Source organism: Oryx dammah, unplaced genomic scaffold, assembly GCF_014754425.2.
Source record: "Oryx dammah isolate SB20612 unplaced genomic scaffold, SCBI_Odam_1.1 HiC_scaffold_10, whole genome shotgun sequence".
Lineage (NCBI taxonomy): Eukaryota > Metazoa > Chordata > Mammalia > Artiodactyla > Bovidae > Oryx > Oryx dammah.
In genome coordinates this window covers 22,614,017-22,632,577 of record NW_024070194.1, presented here as the reverse complement: position 1 = coordinate 22,632,577, position 18,561 = coordinate 22,614,017, and the positions used below count along the sequence as shown (strand labels likewise).

General features: G+C 43.9%; 1 protein-coding gene across 2 annotated transcripts; it reads right to left on the bottom strand.

Annotated features, from left to right (window-relative positions):
* Positions 1–4,309: 4,309 nt before the first annotated feature.
* On the bottom strand, positions 4,310–12,236 carry ZCCHC3 (zinc finger CCHC-type containing 3). Of its 2 annotated transcripts, XM_040247622.1 has the most exons (2): positions 10,740–12,236; positions 4,310–7,392 (listed from the first exon to the last, which is right to left on the bottom strand). In XM_040247622.1, the coding sequence occupies exons 1-2, from the start codon at positions 11,606–11,608 to the stop codon at positions 7,260–7,262; spliced, it is 1,002 nt and encodes a 333-aa protein (XP_040103556.1). In that variant the 5' UTR covers positions 11,609–12,236; the 3' UTR covers positions 4,310–7,259. The 2 variants fall into 2 exon arrangements, with proteins under 2 accessions (XP_040103556.1, XP_040103555.1); XM_040247621.1 differs by lacking the exon at positions 4,310–7,392 and having other exon boundaries at positions 8,935–12,236.
* Positions 12,237–18,561: the final 6,325 nt, after the last annotated feature.

Sequence of the window (18,561 nt, the reverse complement as noted above, 5' to 3'; positions counted from 1 at the left end):
ACTAAGGAAATTGGCATCAGCTATGAAATTTAGTTAATAATAATGCACCAATGTTGATTTATTAATGGTAACAAATACACTACATTAATATAAGTGAAAGTCGCTCAATCATGTCCCACTCTTTGCAGCCCCATGGACTATACATAGAGTCCATGGAATTCTCCAGGCCAGAATACTGGAGTGGGTAGCCTTTCCCTTCTCCAGGGGATCTTCCCAACCCAAGGATGGAACCCAGGTCTCCCACATTGCAGGCAGATTCTTTACCAACTGAGCTATCAGGGAAGCCCATATTAATGTAAGATGTTGATAATAGAGGAAACAGGATGAGTGGAGGATATAGGAACTTTGTATTATCTTCTAATAATTTTTCTGTAAATCTGAAACTGTTCTCAAAAATAAAGTTTGTTTTAAAAAAGATGGCTTAAGGTTTTAGAAACACGTTTAGTTTATTTAGACTTTAGCGTGTTAAAAGTAATTACACAGCTTGCCTTAAAAATGGAATTTCTTCAATGGATTAAAAGAAATATTCATTTATCCTACAGTTTCATTATGTTTTGTCCAGTAAAAGTCGACTATCATTGCTTAGGTCAATGTCTCGGAACTCAGTAACAAACCTCAGCGTCTTTCATTTGTATGCATTTGAAATACAAAGAAAGAAAGATAACTAGCTTCTTGATCATTTTAAATTAAATGAAAATACCTATAAAGAAAGACATCCACATAGAGATGATATCAACCCCACTGCCTAAATTTTCATTGCCTAAAATTGTTTTAGTAGAGAACAACATATACTGTGTAATTGGAACACTTTTGTTCTCCTTAAATAAAATAGCAGCCAAAGATTATTCAGGCTGCAACTGACAGAGGCGTTACTTCTAGTTCTTCTAATTTGGAGAATTCCTTCTTTTGAAAAATCGAGTCTGTTGCTACATTGAATCAGGAGGGAGCAGGATCGAAGCTCACTGGTGGTGTCCCTAAGCGGAAGGCAGGACTCTAAGCCTAGAGGCCTGCCTATTGGTGGGTGCTGGGCAGCTGTGGGGCGGGGACGCCTGGATGGAGCTCGTGGCCCATTGGCTGAGGATGGTATAAAGGACCGCCAAGGCCTGTGCAGCCGGTTTCTACGGCAACGGAGGCTTGAAAGAGCCACTCATATTTCGGCGTTCGTTCCCAACTCCCCCCTTCCGGAGGGGGATGGGCGTCCTGGATTTGAGGGCTGATGGAGGAGGCGTGGGGGCTGGGAGTTAAGGGGACAGGGCCGCCTTCTGACCAAACCAACCTAGCCAAGCAGCATTTGAACTGGGTTCGAGAAACCTGGCCTGCGTGCTCACTGAAAAAAAAAAAAAAAAAAATCAGACAGCCCGTTAAAGATGTAAGAGAAAAATGACGAATAATTCCATCCTCCCTTGACCTTTCATTGATAACATTCAGTATGTGAACGAACACAAAGCCTAGCAGACTAGGAAAGTGATACTTAAGTAGGGAGGAAGGAAGAGGACAGAAGGAGGGAGGATCCCTGATGTGGGATGCAACGTGGGTGTGCAACGTGGCGTGAGACAGAGCGCCCTGCCTTTGGGGAGGAAAGTCCAAAGACAGACCCGAAGGGGTGTAAGAGCCTGGAGTTGAGCTTGGAGGAGAGAGGGCTGGCCGGCACACTGGAAGGACGGAGGGGGCGGCAGACAGGATCGTGACTAGGCATTTGGGAGACCTGTCTGCAGTAAGACCCTCGGGTTCTCATTCCCGCTGGCCCTACCACCTACCAGATGTCAATGCTTCGACTCTCCAGCTCCCAGTGTCTTTGTGTTTGGAGGATGATAAACAGTACCCACTTCGTTAAGTCGGTGTCAGAACTGAGTTGAGATAATGCCTGGCAACCTCTTAATATGGTGCTCGAAACACAGTAAACTGTAGTCACCAGCAGCTATTCCTGTAATTGAAGAAGGGACTGGATTTGACTAGGTGGAGAGAATAGGAGGTTATCAGTTCGTAGGTAACAAGGGAGGAGGAAAGAGCAGTGTGGAAATCTTACATAAGAAACCAGTTTGGATGTCACCTAGAAAATCTTGAGAGATGAAAAAAAAAAATCATGGGAGATGATAGCCAGAGGGCAAAAAGGAAAAAATAACGATGATAGCTACTGTTTACTGAGGGCCTGGCACTCTGCCAAACCCTTTATATGAATCTTTATTTCAATTTCTTATCAGCCCTGATAAGGCAGTTACCATTAAACCCATTTTTCTGGTTAAGGTAATGGCTTGTCTGAGCTAAGAAATGACACCACCAAACAGGGATATTTGTAGTGCCCAGGACAAGTGTGCAACTGGAGGCCCATATACCATGTGTTTCTATAGTTAGAAGCGATCCATCAATTTAATGTGTTAAGTTAAATATGGTATCTTCTCCTCCTTGAGGGATCTATTTTCACCACCACCTGGAAGGGCCAGGTTCTAATTAGAATTCCAGGACCCTTGAAGATCAGAGTGGGGATGTGTCTGCCCAGGGAGGGCTGCCCGCTGTATCCTGTTTCTAACTTTTGTCCTGCTACCTCCCACCCCATCAGTGAGAGACCCAGCATGCATGAGTGAACACCCCAGCCCCCACATCCATCTGACTCTTACAAACAGCTACTCTGAGACTTAAGCCTCAGGTCTGTAAGGGGTGTATCAGGCTGCACTGCCCTCAGCTGAGATGAACCCAGGGATGAGGCCATGGAGGCTCTAAATGACCGTAGGGATATTTTGGAAGGGACTTCTGAGGCTTCATAGAATGGTCTGGAAAAGGAGGGCGCAGACTCTGGGTGGGCAGTTCCTCTTGTGCCCACAGTTTCCCACCCCAACCCCTGAGGAGGGGCAGGGCTCAGGGCCAGAGCTACTCTTGCCAGGGGTAAGGAAGTGTTTTGTTAAAGCTAGACATTCACAATCCACTGGGCCTCATAGTGTGGGAGCCATGCAGGCTAAGTTTCAATGATATGCCTTCAGAGGAATGGGGAAAATGGTCTGACCTTCAGGCTGAAGGAAACTCTTACCAAAGGTGAGAAGACCGAAGAAGTGAATTGCTTTTTTTTATTATTATTATTATTTAAAAATTGAAATGTAGTTGATTTTCAGTGATTCAGATATACAGCAAAGAACTCAATTACATATATATATATATATATATATATAGAGAGAGAGAGAGAGAGAGAGAGAGAACCTTTCAGATTCTTTTCCATTGTAGGTTATTATAAGTTACTACCCCTCGTGCTACACAGTAGGTCCTTGTTGTCTGTTGTATATATAGTAGTGTGTATTTGTTAATCTCAAAATTTGAATTTGCTTTTTAAAGATGAATGAATAAGCCCTTATTCAGTAGAGTCAGCAACAGGTGTGCTAAGGGATATTTTGAATGTCATGTACATAGAACAAGGAAGATTACAGATTATATATAAAATAAACAACAAGGACCTACTGTACAGGGAAGTACATTCAGTATCTTATAATAATTATAATGGAAAATAATCTGAAAAAGAATATATATATATATGTAAAACTAAAGTCATTTTGCTGTACAACTAACACAACACTGTAAATCAACTATACTTCAATTTAAAAAAAGGTAAAAAAAAAAAAGGATAAGGAGTTACATATCCTGATCTGTAACTGTAGCCGAGTAATCTCTAGATTATCCATGCAATAAATATTTATTGGGCTTTTACTATATGCCAGGTACAGTACACAATGTTGGAACTAAAACCAAGGGCAAAAAAAAAAGTCATGTTCTTTGCCCTCTGGGAACTCAAGGCAGATATTAATCAAACCACAGCGTAAATAAACATATTGTACCTGCAGTGACCACAAAAAGGAGGGGAGAGTGTAAGAGGTTTTGGTCTAGGTTACAGAAGGCTGTTGTTAGGAAGTAGCATTAGCGCTGAGCACCAGGGAAGTCAAAGAGTTAACCTTGGGTCTAGAAGGGTGGATTCCTGGAATGATTGTTGGGAGCCCAGCCACGGGGCGCGGGGGAGGCCCAGAGGAGGCTGGGCAGCTAGGCAAGGCTTGGGGGCACCCCCCAATCCAGGACACAGAGTCTTTGAAGGTCCTTATGCTGGGCCTTACTGTGATCAAATTTCACCTGGGGGACAGTTTTCCTGGGTGGAAGGAGGCGAAGCTTGGAAGTAGGGAGACCAGTGAGTTGGCTGTTCTAGAGTCTTAAACTTTCATATCAAAATGTCTTATTTTTAAAGAGAGAGAAAATGGACTCCTGTTTCTAAGGAGTCCACAAGAATTTCTTTCAAGCCTTGTGTTGCCTTTTGCATTTTGTTTTCGTTAATTTTTTTTTTTTTTTTTTGGCCAGAGATAATACATGAAATAGAAACAACCTCCCACAGCCCCTACCAGGGATATACTGTGGAAAATGTTTTCCTTCTATCCCAAATCCTGAATAGTAGGTTCTTCTCAGAGGCCTGGTGTGCTGCAATTCATGGGGTCGCAGAGTCGGACACGACTGAGCGACTGAACTGAACTGAACTCAACTCAGAAGCTACAATAGTTATCAATTTCACTAATATCCTTCCAGATTATTCTATACATAAATAAGCATGTGTATATATTTATTCCACCATTTTAACATGTAATATGTATATCAGTTATCATATTGTACACTTTAAATAACTTACAATTTTGTCAATTATACCTCAACAAAGCTGAAAAAAGTAAAATTGAAATGTAAACAGAAGCATACCATATCTTGCTTTGTTCACTTTAAAATGTCTTAGGTGGTTTTTAATAGCTGTTCCTTTTAACAACTTCCTAGTTACAGTATTTGAATGTACCATAGCCTATCTAACTACTATTGATAGGTAATTGATAATCAGGTTGTTTCCAGTCCTTGGTACTCCAAATAATGCATCAGTGAATGTCATGATACATAACATCTTTGTGTCCAAGTTTAGCTATATATTCATCTTCTATAAATGACTGCTGTGTTAAAGATTATGTGAATTGAAAGTTTTTATAGTGCCAAACAAACTGCTTTCCAAAGATGTTGGTCCATGTTTTATTTTACAACTCCGCAAAGTTTGCATGCTCCTCCATAATGTATCTGTTTACTTTCGCAAAACATATCCTCCCCCAAATATTCTTAGTCACACTGACAAGCCAGCAAGTGGTGCTGTATGGATCCACTGGCTTTGCCCAAGGCTGATAATGCTCTCATGGAAGTCTACCTTCAACTTGGTTTGATGAGACCCCTTGTCACCCTTAGCTTCCTCTTGTACCACTCCATACTTCATCATACTGAACTCCTGATAGCTCTTTGTCAGCCATACCTGGAGTTGACAAAGAATAAGGTAATGGGCACTCCGGCTGAGAACAAGGTTCCAAAGGGGCCCAGAAGCCTTTCGAAAGAGTTGTATGCTAGGCTGACTCCAAGAAAACAGGGATAAAAGAGTTAGAGTGCTAGACTGCATTATAGGAAGATTATTCGTTCCCTAGTCCACCTCTTTCTCACAACACTCTAAAATGCCTTCACCAATAACCTTTACGTTATTCAATCCAATGGGTTCCCATTCAACAAATATGTGGGTCATGTAAGCATTTATAAAAGAATGAAGCAATACAAAGATGAGTGCATCACCACTCACAGAGATAATATTCTTTCTAAACTTTTTCATTTATATTTAAGTATACACATGTATATGTTGGATGGCTGCAATGTAAAATGTATATTCTTCTGTGGAATGTGGGTAAAGAGTTTGAAAACCATTGCTATATTGACACTTGTGTTTATTTCTCAAGCCCAAGATCTGGTTACAATTTAAGACCTGTGGATATTGAACCACACGTTCCATACCTTTTAGACATCCTCTACAGAGACCTCAAACTCAACACAGCCAAAATCAGACTCAAGACCTTCATCCGAAACTTGGATTTTCTCCTCTGTTCTCCATCTCAGGGAATGGCCCCACTATCTATCCAAGTGCAGAGGCTGGAAACTTGGGTGTCATCTTTGATACTTCTCCTCCAGCCCATGTCTAATTCCTGTTGACTTAACAACTTCTAGAAATCCTGCCTGCTTTTCTCTGTTTGCATCATCCGGGTCCAAGGTGCCCTGATCTGTCACCTTAGTGGACTTTTTTACACTTGGGCTTCCCTCTGTCCCATTCTCTACAAAGTATCCTGGATGGTCTTTTAAAAATATAACCCTGAACATGTCACTTCCTTGTTTAAAAATCTTTCAATGGCACCTCATCATTCTTAGACTCAAATTCTAAACGTGGCTGACCAGACCTCCCCAAGAGATCTGCAGTCTTATTTTGCACCATTACCCCCTGCCCCCTCTCTGCGTTATTGCCACACTGGTTGTGCCAGATGTGGTTGGTTAGCAGATAGCTCCCATTCCTACTGTTTATGTGCCTTCTGTGCTACACGTGCTGGAAAGCGAAAGCATTTCCTGATTCCACTGAAGCTAGGGCTCCAACAATTAGGTGTGCTAGCCTGAGGTTTGGAAGGTGGAAATAGGCAGAAGTCAAACAATGTTGGCTGTTTTTGCTTGGAAGTAAGGTTGTGGAGACTCTAGGATATGGTTTCTGGCTTCAAGTCTGGACATTTCACTGCTCTAGCAATAGCACTGGCAGTGACATCTTGTCCTTGGGTAGCAGCTTTTCAATCTTTTCAGTGATGGCCTCCTGGCTCCTTTCTGTGAGAGGGAGTAGCTCCCCTGGTATGTCAGTTCTGCGGTGTTCTAGGAATTCTTCCTAATATCCAGCCCAGAGCCCATTACTTTCCTCAATGTCTAGAGTGGTTTGTTTCTAAACACTGGACTTCGCTTGGTTTCTAGAATCTGCCATGCCTCCTCCCACTATAGGGTTGTTATACTTGTTATCCTAATGGAAACCTAGGCTCATATTCTTATGCCACTTAATCTGCAACCCCATCTCTCAACTCCTTATATAGTCTTTTGATCTCAGTTCAAACATTTTGTTTGGAAAGGTATCCCTCATCCTCAAGAACAGATCAATATTCCTTATTAAACATATCACTCTTATAATTACATATTTGCAAGACTCTAGAATTTGAGCCCCAAAGGACTTGACTATTTTGCTGTAATCCATTGCCTTGAAAGAGCTGGATGTGTTAAATGAACAGAACAAAGGAGGCCAGAGTGGAGGGTGTTAGGACAAAATCAAGCGTCTTCTAACACTGACAAGCCCTGTGTCACTTCCTCTGGGCCTTTTCCCAACCACATCTTCCCGTGACTCTCCAGCCGGCCTGAACACACCTTGTGCTCTAGTCTCCAGGTCTTTGCATAGACTGCTTCTGTTGCCTGAATATCTCTTCCTTCTTCACCTGACTCTTCCATCTTGCAGGTTTCAGTCCAGACATCATCATTTCTTCTGCCAGACCTGTTCCTGAGGCAACTCTATACTCTTTTAAACACAAAAAATACTTAATATTATTTTTAAAATTGCTTATTTCTTATCTGTAGCTCCCTCTGCAAGTGCACTTATTCACAGGTGTATAAAAGCACCTTGTTTGGGGCCTTGCGCTAATGGCCTTCAGTACTGTTGAAAGTTGAAGAAATGAATGTCAGCTAGCCCGTCAGCCTCAATCTGGGGATCTGGACACCCTCCCCAGGAGCCTGTGAACAGTGAGGGATTGTTAATTTGGGGACTGTTAGATCAGGAGAGGAAGTCGGGGGAGGTTTGTTCTGTTCCAGCCCGTGGCCCAGTCCCGAGACCGCCAGGCAGGAGGCCCTGGAGCAGATCCTGGTGGGGGTGCGGGGGGTGGGGAGCATCGGCAGGGAAACAGTTTGTTCTTCTGCTCCCTCCAGTTATGGGGGAGGAGCAGGGAGAGGAAGATTCCTTCCAGGGAGGCTCCTTGGCCCAGAGCCTGCTAGGAGGAAGGGGGAGGGGACTATGATGAATGCAGGCTTTTACCCCCAACAGGCCTCCAGCACTGTGAGGGAGGGAAACCTGTGGCAGAGTAGAAGAGGGGTGGGTGGGGGAGAGGACAGAGGGAGGGAGGGATGGAGGAGGGAAGAGTGTGTTTGCCTTGGGAGACAGGAAGGGAAGAAGGGCTGAGCTGGCTCTGAAACTCACGATTCCCAAAAGCCATCCAGGCCTCAACTGCACCAGATCAGCTCTGGAAATACCCTCAAATCACTGAGTCAGAGAATCAATACGCTGGGAACGATAATTCTTAGGATCAGATCATCTCATCATCTCAGAGACAGAAATTCCTTCAGAAGGCTGTGTCTAGAGTCTCCAAGGAGGCTTGGAGGAGTTCTATGGGAAGTTTCCTGGACTTTCTTCCTCCCTTATAGCTGGAAGAGACAGCATTTTATTTTTAAGCCCATGAACAATCTGTATCCAATTCAGTACAATTACAATAACTGTAAGATGTGAAACTGACACCTTACCTTTGTCTACCCCACTGGTTTGTAATCTCCAGAGGGCAGAGTCCCTCTCATTCCTGTTAGTACTATTCAGAACTGTGGTCTCAAACTTGGCTGCCCATCAAGAGTTGTTTGGGGTGCTTATTAAATATATTTCCACTAACTCCAGTGATTCTGATTCCTTGGAGGTAAGGACTTAACACTTTAATTTTATATACTAAGTGATTCTGATGCAGAGGCTTAGGTAACAACTCCCAAGGGCCTGGGACATTTGTTGTTCAGTCGCAGCACACCAGGCTCCTCTATCCTCCACTCCCCCAGAGTTCCCTCAAATTCATGTTCATTGAATCAGTGATGCTATCTAACCATGTCATCCTCTGCTGCCCCCTTTTCCTTTTGCCTGCAATCTTTCCGAGCATCAGGGGACAACATAGTAGGTGTAAAATGTTGCCTGTGGACCTGGACATGTATTTGCAAGGTAAACAAAGGGTGTGTGGCAACCCTTGGTTGAACTAGGGCCTGTGAACCTCTGCAGCCAATATTTTGAAAGGAAATAGCGCAGCAGCATTAGCAATACAAAAGATAAATATTTATTCAGAACAAAACTTTAAACAATCAGTTTTACATTCTAAGCCACAAGGAAATAGCAAAACATAAAGCAAAGACAAAAACAGTAAGAAAAGCAGTGTACTGTCTTTTCTACTTTAACTCGGTAACACTTAGTAGACCCAATGCCCTCTCGCTTGGCCTATTTAACAAGTACATTTTAGAGTTAACAGCTCACGTAGAATTCCATTTTCTCCTGTGAGCCGGGAGGTTGCAGATGAGCTCCAGGTAGCTGCTTCTCTAGGGGCTCTGGCTACTGAAGCTAAGGTGCAAATGTAAACCTTTCTTTACTCAGGAGGGCTTCTACTTCTCACTGATGGCGATGACTGGGGAGGGGAAAGGTCACAAAGACCTGGACCACTTTAATCCAGATGTGGCACCCGGGCATCAGAGTGCACCCTGGATTGTGTTCCTCTGTCCCTTCCATATCTCCCAAGTGTTCTGAAGCCCCTGCCAAATCTTCTGCTTCCTCCCCCAGATGATGTCTTAGCATTCCCCTGGGCTCATTCTGGAAAGAGCAGACTTTCTGGGCCCTCAAGTGTTGAGGAAAATGTTGTGAAGTGTGAGAGGTAGTGGAATGAGCACCGGGCTTGGGGTCAGGGAACTCTACTCTAGGCTAGCTCTGGCACCAGACAGCTATGTGATTTCGACCCAGTCATATAACCTCTCTGGTACTGTTTCATCTGTTGGGAAACCAGGGGATTGGTCTTAACCAACTTTCAGGTCCTTTTCAGCAGGAAAACTAGATTCCATGATTCTGTGAAGAATGGCTTCTGAGCCACTGAAAGCGCTGTCACAAAGTCCATGCATTCTAATGCCATAGGAGAGGCCCGTGGCCACCATTCAGAGCTTATTGACTCAGGTTACATACACTTCTAACAACACTGGTTTCACAAAATTCTCAGACCACATAGATCAGAAGCAGCAAAATTAAAAGGGGACGGGATGAACTGCAAAAGATAAACACCCTGACAGAAGCCAGAGTCAACGATGTTCTCAATTCAACAAACACTGATGGAGTGCCTACCATGTGCTGGGCCCCTACCTAGCACTGGGGCATAAAGATGAGCAAGGCAGCTCCAAGGGTAAAAACCAAGGGAGAAGACAAGGCGTAGGAAGTAAAAAAGTACCAGAAAAAAAAAAAAAGTCTCCGAATACAAAAATGAAAATAAAATTTTAAAAAGGGCAGGGCAACTTATCTGCACACTACAGTTCTCGGTAGTCATTACTGATGACAAGAGTCACCAAATTCAGGAAAGGCCGAAAGGAGTAAACGCGATTTAGGAAGGCAGAGTGAGATGTCTCTTGTAGGTTTAAGAAGATCTCCTTCAAAAAACTATAAAAAATGGTTTAAAAAAAAGTTTTGGCACTTAAGAGGGGTAGGCTGGCTCTGTGTTCACCCTGGCTGGTAGGCGGGTGTTCAGTGCCCGGCCACGCCGGTTAGCTGAGCTCCCACGGAATTGTGAACCGCTTTGGGACATTGGGCAAAGGCGTGTCCTCGCTTGCCACAGAGGTTACACACGATGCCCTTGCGGCAGTAAGGGCTCAGGTGCCCCTCCTCCCCGCACCTGAAGCACCTGTCCTGTGTGCAGCTGCCGCTCATGTGGGTCCGGGAACCACATTTAAAGCACGTCTTGGGCTGCCCCTTGTACCAGCTGTAGCCCCTCTCGGCCCCCAGAAAAAAGGCTCCCGGCAGGTGCCTTACCCCTCCCTCCCCCTGGCGCAGCTCGATCTCGCACTTGTACTCCCCGGTCCAGATCCCAAACCTGTCGGTCACTTTCACGGGCACAGCCAGCACATCGCAGTGGCGTTTGAGCCAGGTCACGATGTCCTCCACGTCCACCGTCTCGTTCCGGAAGAGAATGAAGAGCGTCTTCAGGCTGGACTTGCTCCGCCCCAGCACCACAAAGTTCTCCCAGCAGTCCTCCTGCTCGCGCTTCTCCTCGTAGACGCGCAGAAACAGGGCTAGCTTCTCCGCCGAACGGAAGCTCACGTCGAACTCGCGACTGCCCGGGATCTGAATGACCGCGTAGATGTCGCTCGGGTCCATGCCGATGGAACGCAGGATGAGCGCGCCCACTACGAAGTCCCTGGTTGGGCAGGCGCCCTCGTCTCCCTGGAAACAGATGCGCACGAGGAAGCGGCCCTTTCCCGGGCCGGCAGCGGGGCCAGCCGCCGTAGCCTGCTCGTCCTGGGGGGGCCGGTCGGCTGCGTCCTCGGCCGCGTCGGGCCTCGCCGCGGTCGCCATGGCTGCCGCCTCAGCCTTCTTCCTCCTGACCGCCTCGGCTGCACCCTTTTTCTTGCGGGAGTCCGCCGCCTCTCCAGCTGGGTCTCTCCGGCGGCCCTTCGGGTCCCCGCGGCCGGCTGGGGGGAAGTCGCCGAGGCTCGGCGCCGCCAGACTCGCTTGAGCACCGAGTCCGCCTCCCGCGCCGCTGCCGCTCTCTTCCTCCCGCCGCGGCGGCCGCGACTCACGGAATTCGCCCTTCTTCTCGGCCAGGTTTTTCACCACTTGGGCCCAGCCCATCTTCTCGCGGCCGCCCTCGGCCTCCTCGGCCCTGGTCGAGGGGCGCGCGGGGCCCAGGAGCTGCGGCCGCCCCCGCTTCCTCTCCTCCTCCGCGCCGCCGCCGGTGGCCATTTTACCTCCTTCCCAGCATCCTCCACTCGCTCCCGCAGCCAAAGTGCGCCCATCGCGCGCGCCCGCCCGCCCGGGGTTGTGGGGGTTTGGGCTTTTTTTTTTTTTGAAATTCGATGCTTCTTTTCCCCGCCCCGCCAAAGTATTTACTTGAGGCGCTCGGGCGTCCTGCGGCTGCGGGCCGGGAACCCCCTGGTAAGGGCTGGACCGCGTTTCCGCTAGTGCTCGCTCCAACCCCACCTCCTCGGCCCCGAAGCGGGATGGGGATCTTGGAGCGCGTCCCTGTCCATCGCGAGGGTTTGGCAGCTTTGCCCTCGCTCTCGAGGATTTAGAGTTTCGCAAGCGGTCCTCGATGATTTCATTCAAGTGGCTTTGCTAACGGCCCACAGTCCGAAGGCGGGACAGAGTTGAGGAAGATTTCGCCCATTTTGTTTTCGTTTTTGTACCTTTTCTATTAAAAACAAAAAACAAACTTAGCTCTCCCTCCTCCCAAAGCAGATCACAATGCATTATTTTTGCAACATTGGATTATGGACATTTTCAAACACGCAAGTAGAATTTTGCAGCGAACTTTTAACCTTTAACATTTAAACTGTTTTAACTTTCTGTCATTAAAATTTTGCTATACCATATCACACTACACCTCTATCCGTCACTCATTTTTTGAGACACTTCCAAGTAAGTGACATGGCATTATTTTTTTAAGAAAAGACCTCCATCATATTCGTGATGGCAATTATATTGAGAGCTTAAGTGTCCAATATTGTTCTAAGCACATCGCAAGCTTTTATCACATGGAACCTTCCAAAACGGTACTGTAATTACACCCATTTTATAGGATGCAGGGGGTTGGAGATAGGAGTTAAATCACTTGGCCAAGTGGCAGAGTTAACAGGCAGCTCCACGCGACGGTGGCTTGTATTTCTTCCACTTTTTTGCTTCTGACATTGTGGAAAAAGGACTCTTTCGATTATACTCCCTAGAAAACCTCCTTCACACAGATTCCCTAGCTAAAACTAGCACGGGACACAATCTGTTATTCCTCCCTGTTCTGTCTCAACTCGTGTTTGGAAGCAGTGATAAAATTTGAGTGCTGGAAGGCAATGGGTTTAATATCTTTTGTCATCTTGTTTTCTTTACCATAACTGCTTGTATTTCAGGGTGCTTCAGTGATCTTTCTGGGTTTAGTGAAAGAAAAGATTTGTGGAGTCACGGAGACCCTAGTTTGAATCTGACTGCTTCCAATCTCAGCTTTGTCATGTGGGGACAGTGACCTCGGTTTTCAAAGCTCAGTTTGCTCATTCATAGCAAAGAATATATTAATATCTACTCTCAGAGGACTACAGTGGGGTTTCTAGGAGATAATCTGTGTCAAAGAGGTTAGTCCACCGTGGGTTTCCAGAAAAGGTTATTCTTCCTTTCTGCCAGTATTGGATTCTTTCCTATTTCTCTTGCAGTTCTACCTACCATCTGGGAATCCCTGTGAGTTCTTTAAGAGCGTTCCCTTTACTCCACTTCCAGTACTGGTCTCAGGATCCAACTCTTGTGCTTGATTCCTTCACTTTATAACTCCTGACCTGATTTCCTCCATCCCTTCTCTGCCCCAAATGCCCAGGATCATATGTACTGGGATCATTAACTGGAAGTATCAAAATCTTAGATTCACACACTCCACTCTTTTATTTTTTCTGCTCGCCTGCTCATATCTTTTTCATGGTGAGGATATTTACATAACCAAACAGAACCTATGTATTTTATTTTTTTTAAGTTTTTCTTTTTTGGATGTGGACCATTAAAAAAAAATCTTTATTGAATTTGTTACAACACTGCGTCTTTTTTTTTTTTTTAATGTTTGGTGTTTTTGGCCTTGAGGCTTGTGGGATCTTAGCTCCCCTCCCAGGGATCAGACCTTGCACCCACAGGATTAGAAAGTGAAGTCTTAACCACTGGACTTCCAGGAAAGTCCTAGAATCTATTTATTTTTAATAATTTCTTTTGTACCTCTTACCCTAACTCCCCGCCCCAGGTAACTAGCACACAGTAATTTATCTACAAGGCAGGTACTTTAAATAAAGAAATGGGGGAGATGGAGGGTGCATAGTCTATCTGAAGGGGCACTGATAGTCAACTCCAGCTAATTACTGCTCCCACTGTGGCCAGATCTTCCTGTTTTTAAAGTGAAGCCTAACTCTAGTTTCTTTTTTTAAATGGCAAACATTCTTCCTTCTCTTTTTTCTTCGAGGTTGTCTCAGCTATATTTGGATCCTCTGTATATATTTTAGAACGAGCTTAGTAAATTCCAGTAAACCACTTTTGGGAATTTTAATTGGCTTTACATTGCATTTATACAGAATTGCCATATTATAATACTGAGTCTCCCCATTTATGACCCTCTGGGATTCCTCATTTATGTAAGTTATTTTATGAATTTCAATAGCAATTTATGGTTTTCTTCATAAAGATCTTGTATAATTTCGGGAGGGATTTATTTCAAGGCACCTTGGTTGCTATTGTAAATGGTATCTTTGGAAATCACATATTTGATGTTGGTGTTTAAAGGGAACACATTTGAATTTTTTTGGACTGAACTCATATCTGCCAACAATACTGAAATCTTAAGGTTTCCAATGGCTTTTAGAATCAATTTCCTTTTCTTTGTTGGCAGTCATATTGTCTGTAAATAACGAAAATCTTTCTGTTCAGAGCTTAACACTTTTCTCTTGTTTTACTGTACTAGACAGGACCCCTCATGGAATCAAGATACACTGGGCATTTTTGTTTTGTTTCTGACTATTAAGAGATCTGTTTGTGTTTTGAAAAGATTTGATCTGGGGACTGGGGTCTGGCTACTTCTCAGTTTTACTAACCCTATCTTCTTCTGTCATAAGATTTTGCTGGTATGGTATGGGTATGGCCATTCTTTCCATCAGTGCCTTTTTTCTCGTCAACTTTTGCAGATCCAAGTTTTCTCTATTCTCTTTTGGTCATTTTTAGTTTTTTTTTTCCCTTGATAATCACTATCAGCACTGTGAATTGGATAAAAGGCTAAACATTTATATTGATTTCTCACTGAATTTATTAAAAAAAAATTGTCAACCATTCCTCTCAGCACTGTCCAGCAGTCAGCTTGGTCTGACTGTAGACCAAGTCTATAGTCAGAGATTGCAGAAGATTGTAGAGATCGCTGAACCAGAAGCTGTGGGACCAGGCAGGTATCCTGTGAGCAAAACAGTCCAGACGGGCACCAAGGCCATCTGAAGAGGGCAGCCCTTACTCATTCCTGGCAGATTATTGCCAGAGAGGGTTAGTAGAATTGGTAAGTTTGGCATCTCAGTCTGGATTTTAACGGACAGAGTTTTGGAATTTGCACTGTTAATAAAAGGCTAGTTAGGAGACTGTGGGGGAGGTGTGATTTGAGATGGCCTTTGAAAAAAGAAGCAGGTTTTGGAGAACGAGAGAGAAAAAAAATCTGTGACTTAGAATTACTGTTCCTATGCACAGATGAGGAAAGTAGGCTCAGTCACAGAAGTGAATTGCCCAATGTCACAAAGCTTGTAGTAGTTTGAGTGAGTGATAGTCGCTCAGTTGTGTCCAACTCTTTGTGATTCCATGGACTGTAGCCCATCAGGCTCCTCTGTCCATGGGATTCTCCAGGCAAGAATACTGGAGTGGGTTGCCATTTCCTTCTCCAGGGGATCTTCCCGACCCAGGCACCGAACATGGGTTTCCTGCATTGCAGGGAGATTCTTTACCATCTGCACCACCAGGGAAGCCTGCTATTAAGAGACACTTCTAAGTCTAAACACAGGGAGGCTTGGAGTGCTGCAGTCCATGGGATCACAGTCTGACAAGACTGAGCGACTGAACTGAAGTATAAAGACAGATCAAAAACAAAAACAAAACAGGTCATCTTAAACAGTATCAGCAGATACATGCTTAACTTTATCTTATAATCTATAGAATATGGAATGAATCCATACTCCTTTTCCAAGGGAATGCCTGACAGGAGTAGCAATAAAGTTATAAATGACAATCATCAATCAGATGTAATAATTCAGATGAAGCTTATTTCTCTCAAAGCAAGTGGGTAAGTGGTCAGGAAGGAAATACAATGTGCTTTTAACTTTGTATGAAAAATAATGTTCAGTTCCATGTTGTTTAACATAGTTCTGTTTTTTCAATTGTCAAAATCTGTGCCCCCATCAACTATATAAGCTCCAAAGCTTATATAGTTATTCACTTATGTACTTCTGCCTCATGTCTGTGAAATGGAGATAACGATGCCTACATCAAGGTTACTGTTTACTGACAACTTACATTCATGGTTCTATCAGCACACAAGCTGAGGCTCTTTATTTTCCCAGGTGCTTATTAACATTGTTTAATTAATTAACAATGCAGCAATTTTAACAGGGTAACATGGTTCAGAGAAAACTGTTACATTATGCACTTGACATTTCATTAAAAATTTTTCCTTAAAACTGAAAGGTTTCATTATGAGATACATTTCAAATGTACTTTATTAAATCTGATAGCTAATTAGAGCCTAAGCAATCATAAAAAATTACACAATATTCAATCAAAAGTTATTTTTCTTGGCATATTGACATATGAGTGTAATTTTCTTAAAAAAAAGTTAATCTCCAGAAAAAGCAGATATTTTTTTGCTTTCTAGGAGAGATCTAGGAGGACAGGAAAGAACTAGGAGTGTTTATAAGAATAGACCAGTAGCTCTTTCCATCAGGGAGGTGGTACTCATCAATATTGAGACTCAATTCTCAGATGACTTTCTGGTTAAAGTCATTTGTTAAGATAGGTGATAATTGGGCTATTTTTATCTTGACAACTGAGATAAAACTACAAGCCGTCAATGTTTAGGGACCCAGAACCAATTTATTATTATTTTAGCATGATTATCCTTTCAAGTTATCATAATGTATTACTGGCTTCTTGTCTAAGAATATGCAGGGCCTTAAGGTGAGAGGTTTTGGGGTAAATGACTAGCAAGTAAAAATCAAAGACTGCCTTCAGGAGACCAAAGCCACATCTACTGCCTGATGGACAGGATTACCTATTAACCTCATCATTTTGGAGTCTGCCTAACACCAGAAAGTCCTTTAAGTTCTGATAGCCACCTACTGACAAGAAAGGCTGTTGACATTTATTTAGTTAGGCACATTGAGTTACTACTGCTGTTTGGAGTCTGTTTCTGAAGACTTTCCATTATAGCTTAGTATAATTTTTTTTTTTTTTTTCAGGTAAGAAACTTGGTTTCAACTGTTTCTTGTAGTCCTAAAAGTATTTCCCCTGGGGTTTTCTCCACATAGAGAAGTTATCCATATAATTATTTTTAAACAGTCTTCCTAGCTTTGGGAAGACTTTGCCCTCCCTCCAACACACACTGGAGAAGGCAATGGCACCCCACTCCAGTACTCTTGCCTGGAAAATCCCATGGACGGAGGAGCCTGGTAGGCTGCAGTCCATGGGATCTCGAACAGTTGGACACGACTGAGCGACTTCACTTTCACTTTTCACTTTCATGCATTGGAGAAGGAAATGGCAACCCACTCCAGTGTTCTTGCCTGGAGAATCCCAGGGACGGGGGATCCTGGTGGGCTGCCGTCTATGGGGTCGCACAGAGTCAGACACGACTGAAGTGACTTAGCAGCAGTAGCAGTAGCAGCAGCAGACAACACACACACACACACACACGCACACACACACGCACATGAACATAACCAAATCAGCTGTAAAGTACAGCACACTGTCGGCCTCCTGTGAGGACACTGAGTGCCATCTATCCCATAAGTCAGTCAGTAATCTGCATGTGCTCCTGAGGAGAAATCAACTGAGTCCCTCTGCTCTTGTGGCTTCTCCAAAGATAGCCCTTCCCATAACAGTTATTCTGGACTTTATCCACCATGCTCATCTCATCTGCATTTCAATGCTTCCTCCCACTCAACAGTCAATCCAGGAGTTCTTCAGAGGGATTTTCCTAGTGGTCCAATGGCTAGAACTCTGCACTCCCAATGCAGGGGGCCCGGGTTCCATCCTTGGTCAGGGAACTAGATCCCACATGTTGCAACTAAGACCTTAAGACCCAGTGTTGACAAATATTTTTTAAAAAAGAGTTCCTGGGAATTGTTGGAAATATTGATTGCATTTTACTTTGAAAGTCTTTCATCTGCTTCAAAGTTATTGTGAAGATTAAATAACCTTCTATATCTAAATGTCTGGTACAATGCATTGTGAACTCCCAAAGTTTTCCAGATGTGCAGCTGGTCACAGCAACCCCACAGCATGCATAAAGTGAGCCCCACCCCAGGGCTCGAAAGGTAAGGGAATACCTACTCTCCAGTAAGAATGCGTGGCCTTGTTGAGCCATTTAGGACTTTGTCTCTTAGCCAAGGATAAAGTTGTAACAAATCCAGCTAGCATTCCTATTGCAGCATCAGTACCAAGGAGAATTCCACCTTTAACCAGGAAAAGCCAGTCATCAGTGGATACTAGAGCCTCCAGCTGGCAGGACAGCTCTGTGATCCCAGTGCCTTCTGTCTCCATGTTTATCTAGTCTCCTTTCCTTTTAAGGGCATGACCAAAAACTGCACATGTTTCTTCTGCTCACATTTGCCAAAACCTAATCACATGGCCTCACGTAGCTACAAGGGAGGTTGGGAAATGAGATCTTTATTTTTATTTATGTTTTCTTTATTATTTATTTATTGAAGTATAGTTAATTTAAAATATTGTGTGCTTTTTGCCATAGCAGTGTCTTCTGTTGACCACAGTGTGCAGTGCTATTTAAAACATTTTCCTGTGATTTTTAAGAGGCGGAGAAGGTTGGGAACTCTGGCCTAATGTTCTCTTTTTTTAAAATAGATTTTTAAACATATAGAATGATAAGGTTTAAACAATTTTATTTATTTATTTTGGCTATGTTGGGTCTTAGTTACAAG

What these genes read in the sequence shown, in the direction of transcription:
- ZCCHC3 (XM_040247621.1), bottom strand. Translation starts at nt 11,608, where the DNA reads ATGGCCACCGGCGGCGGCGCGGAGGAGGAGAGGAAGCGGGGGCGGCCG.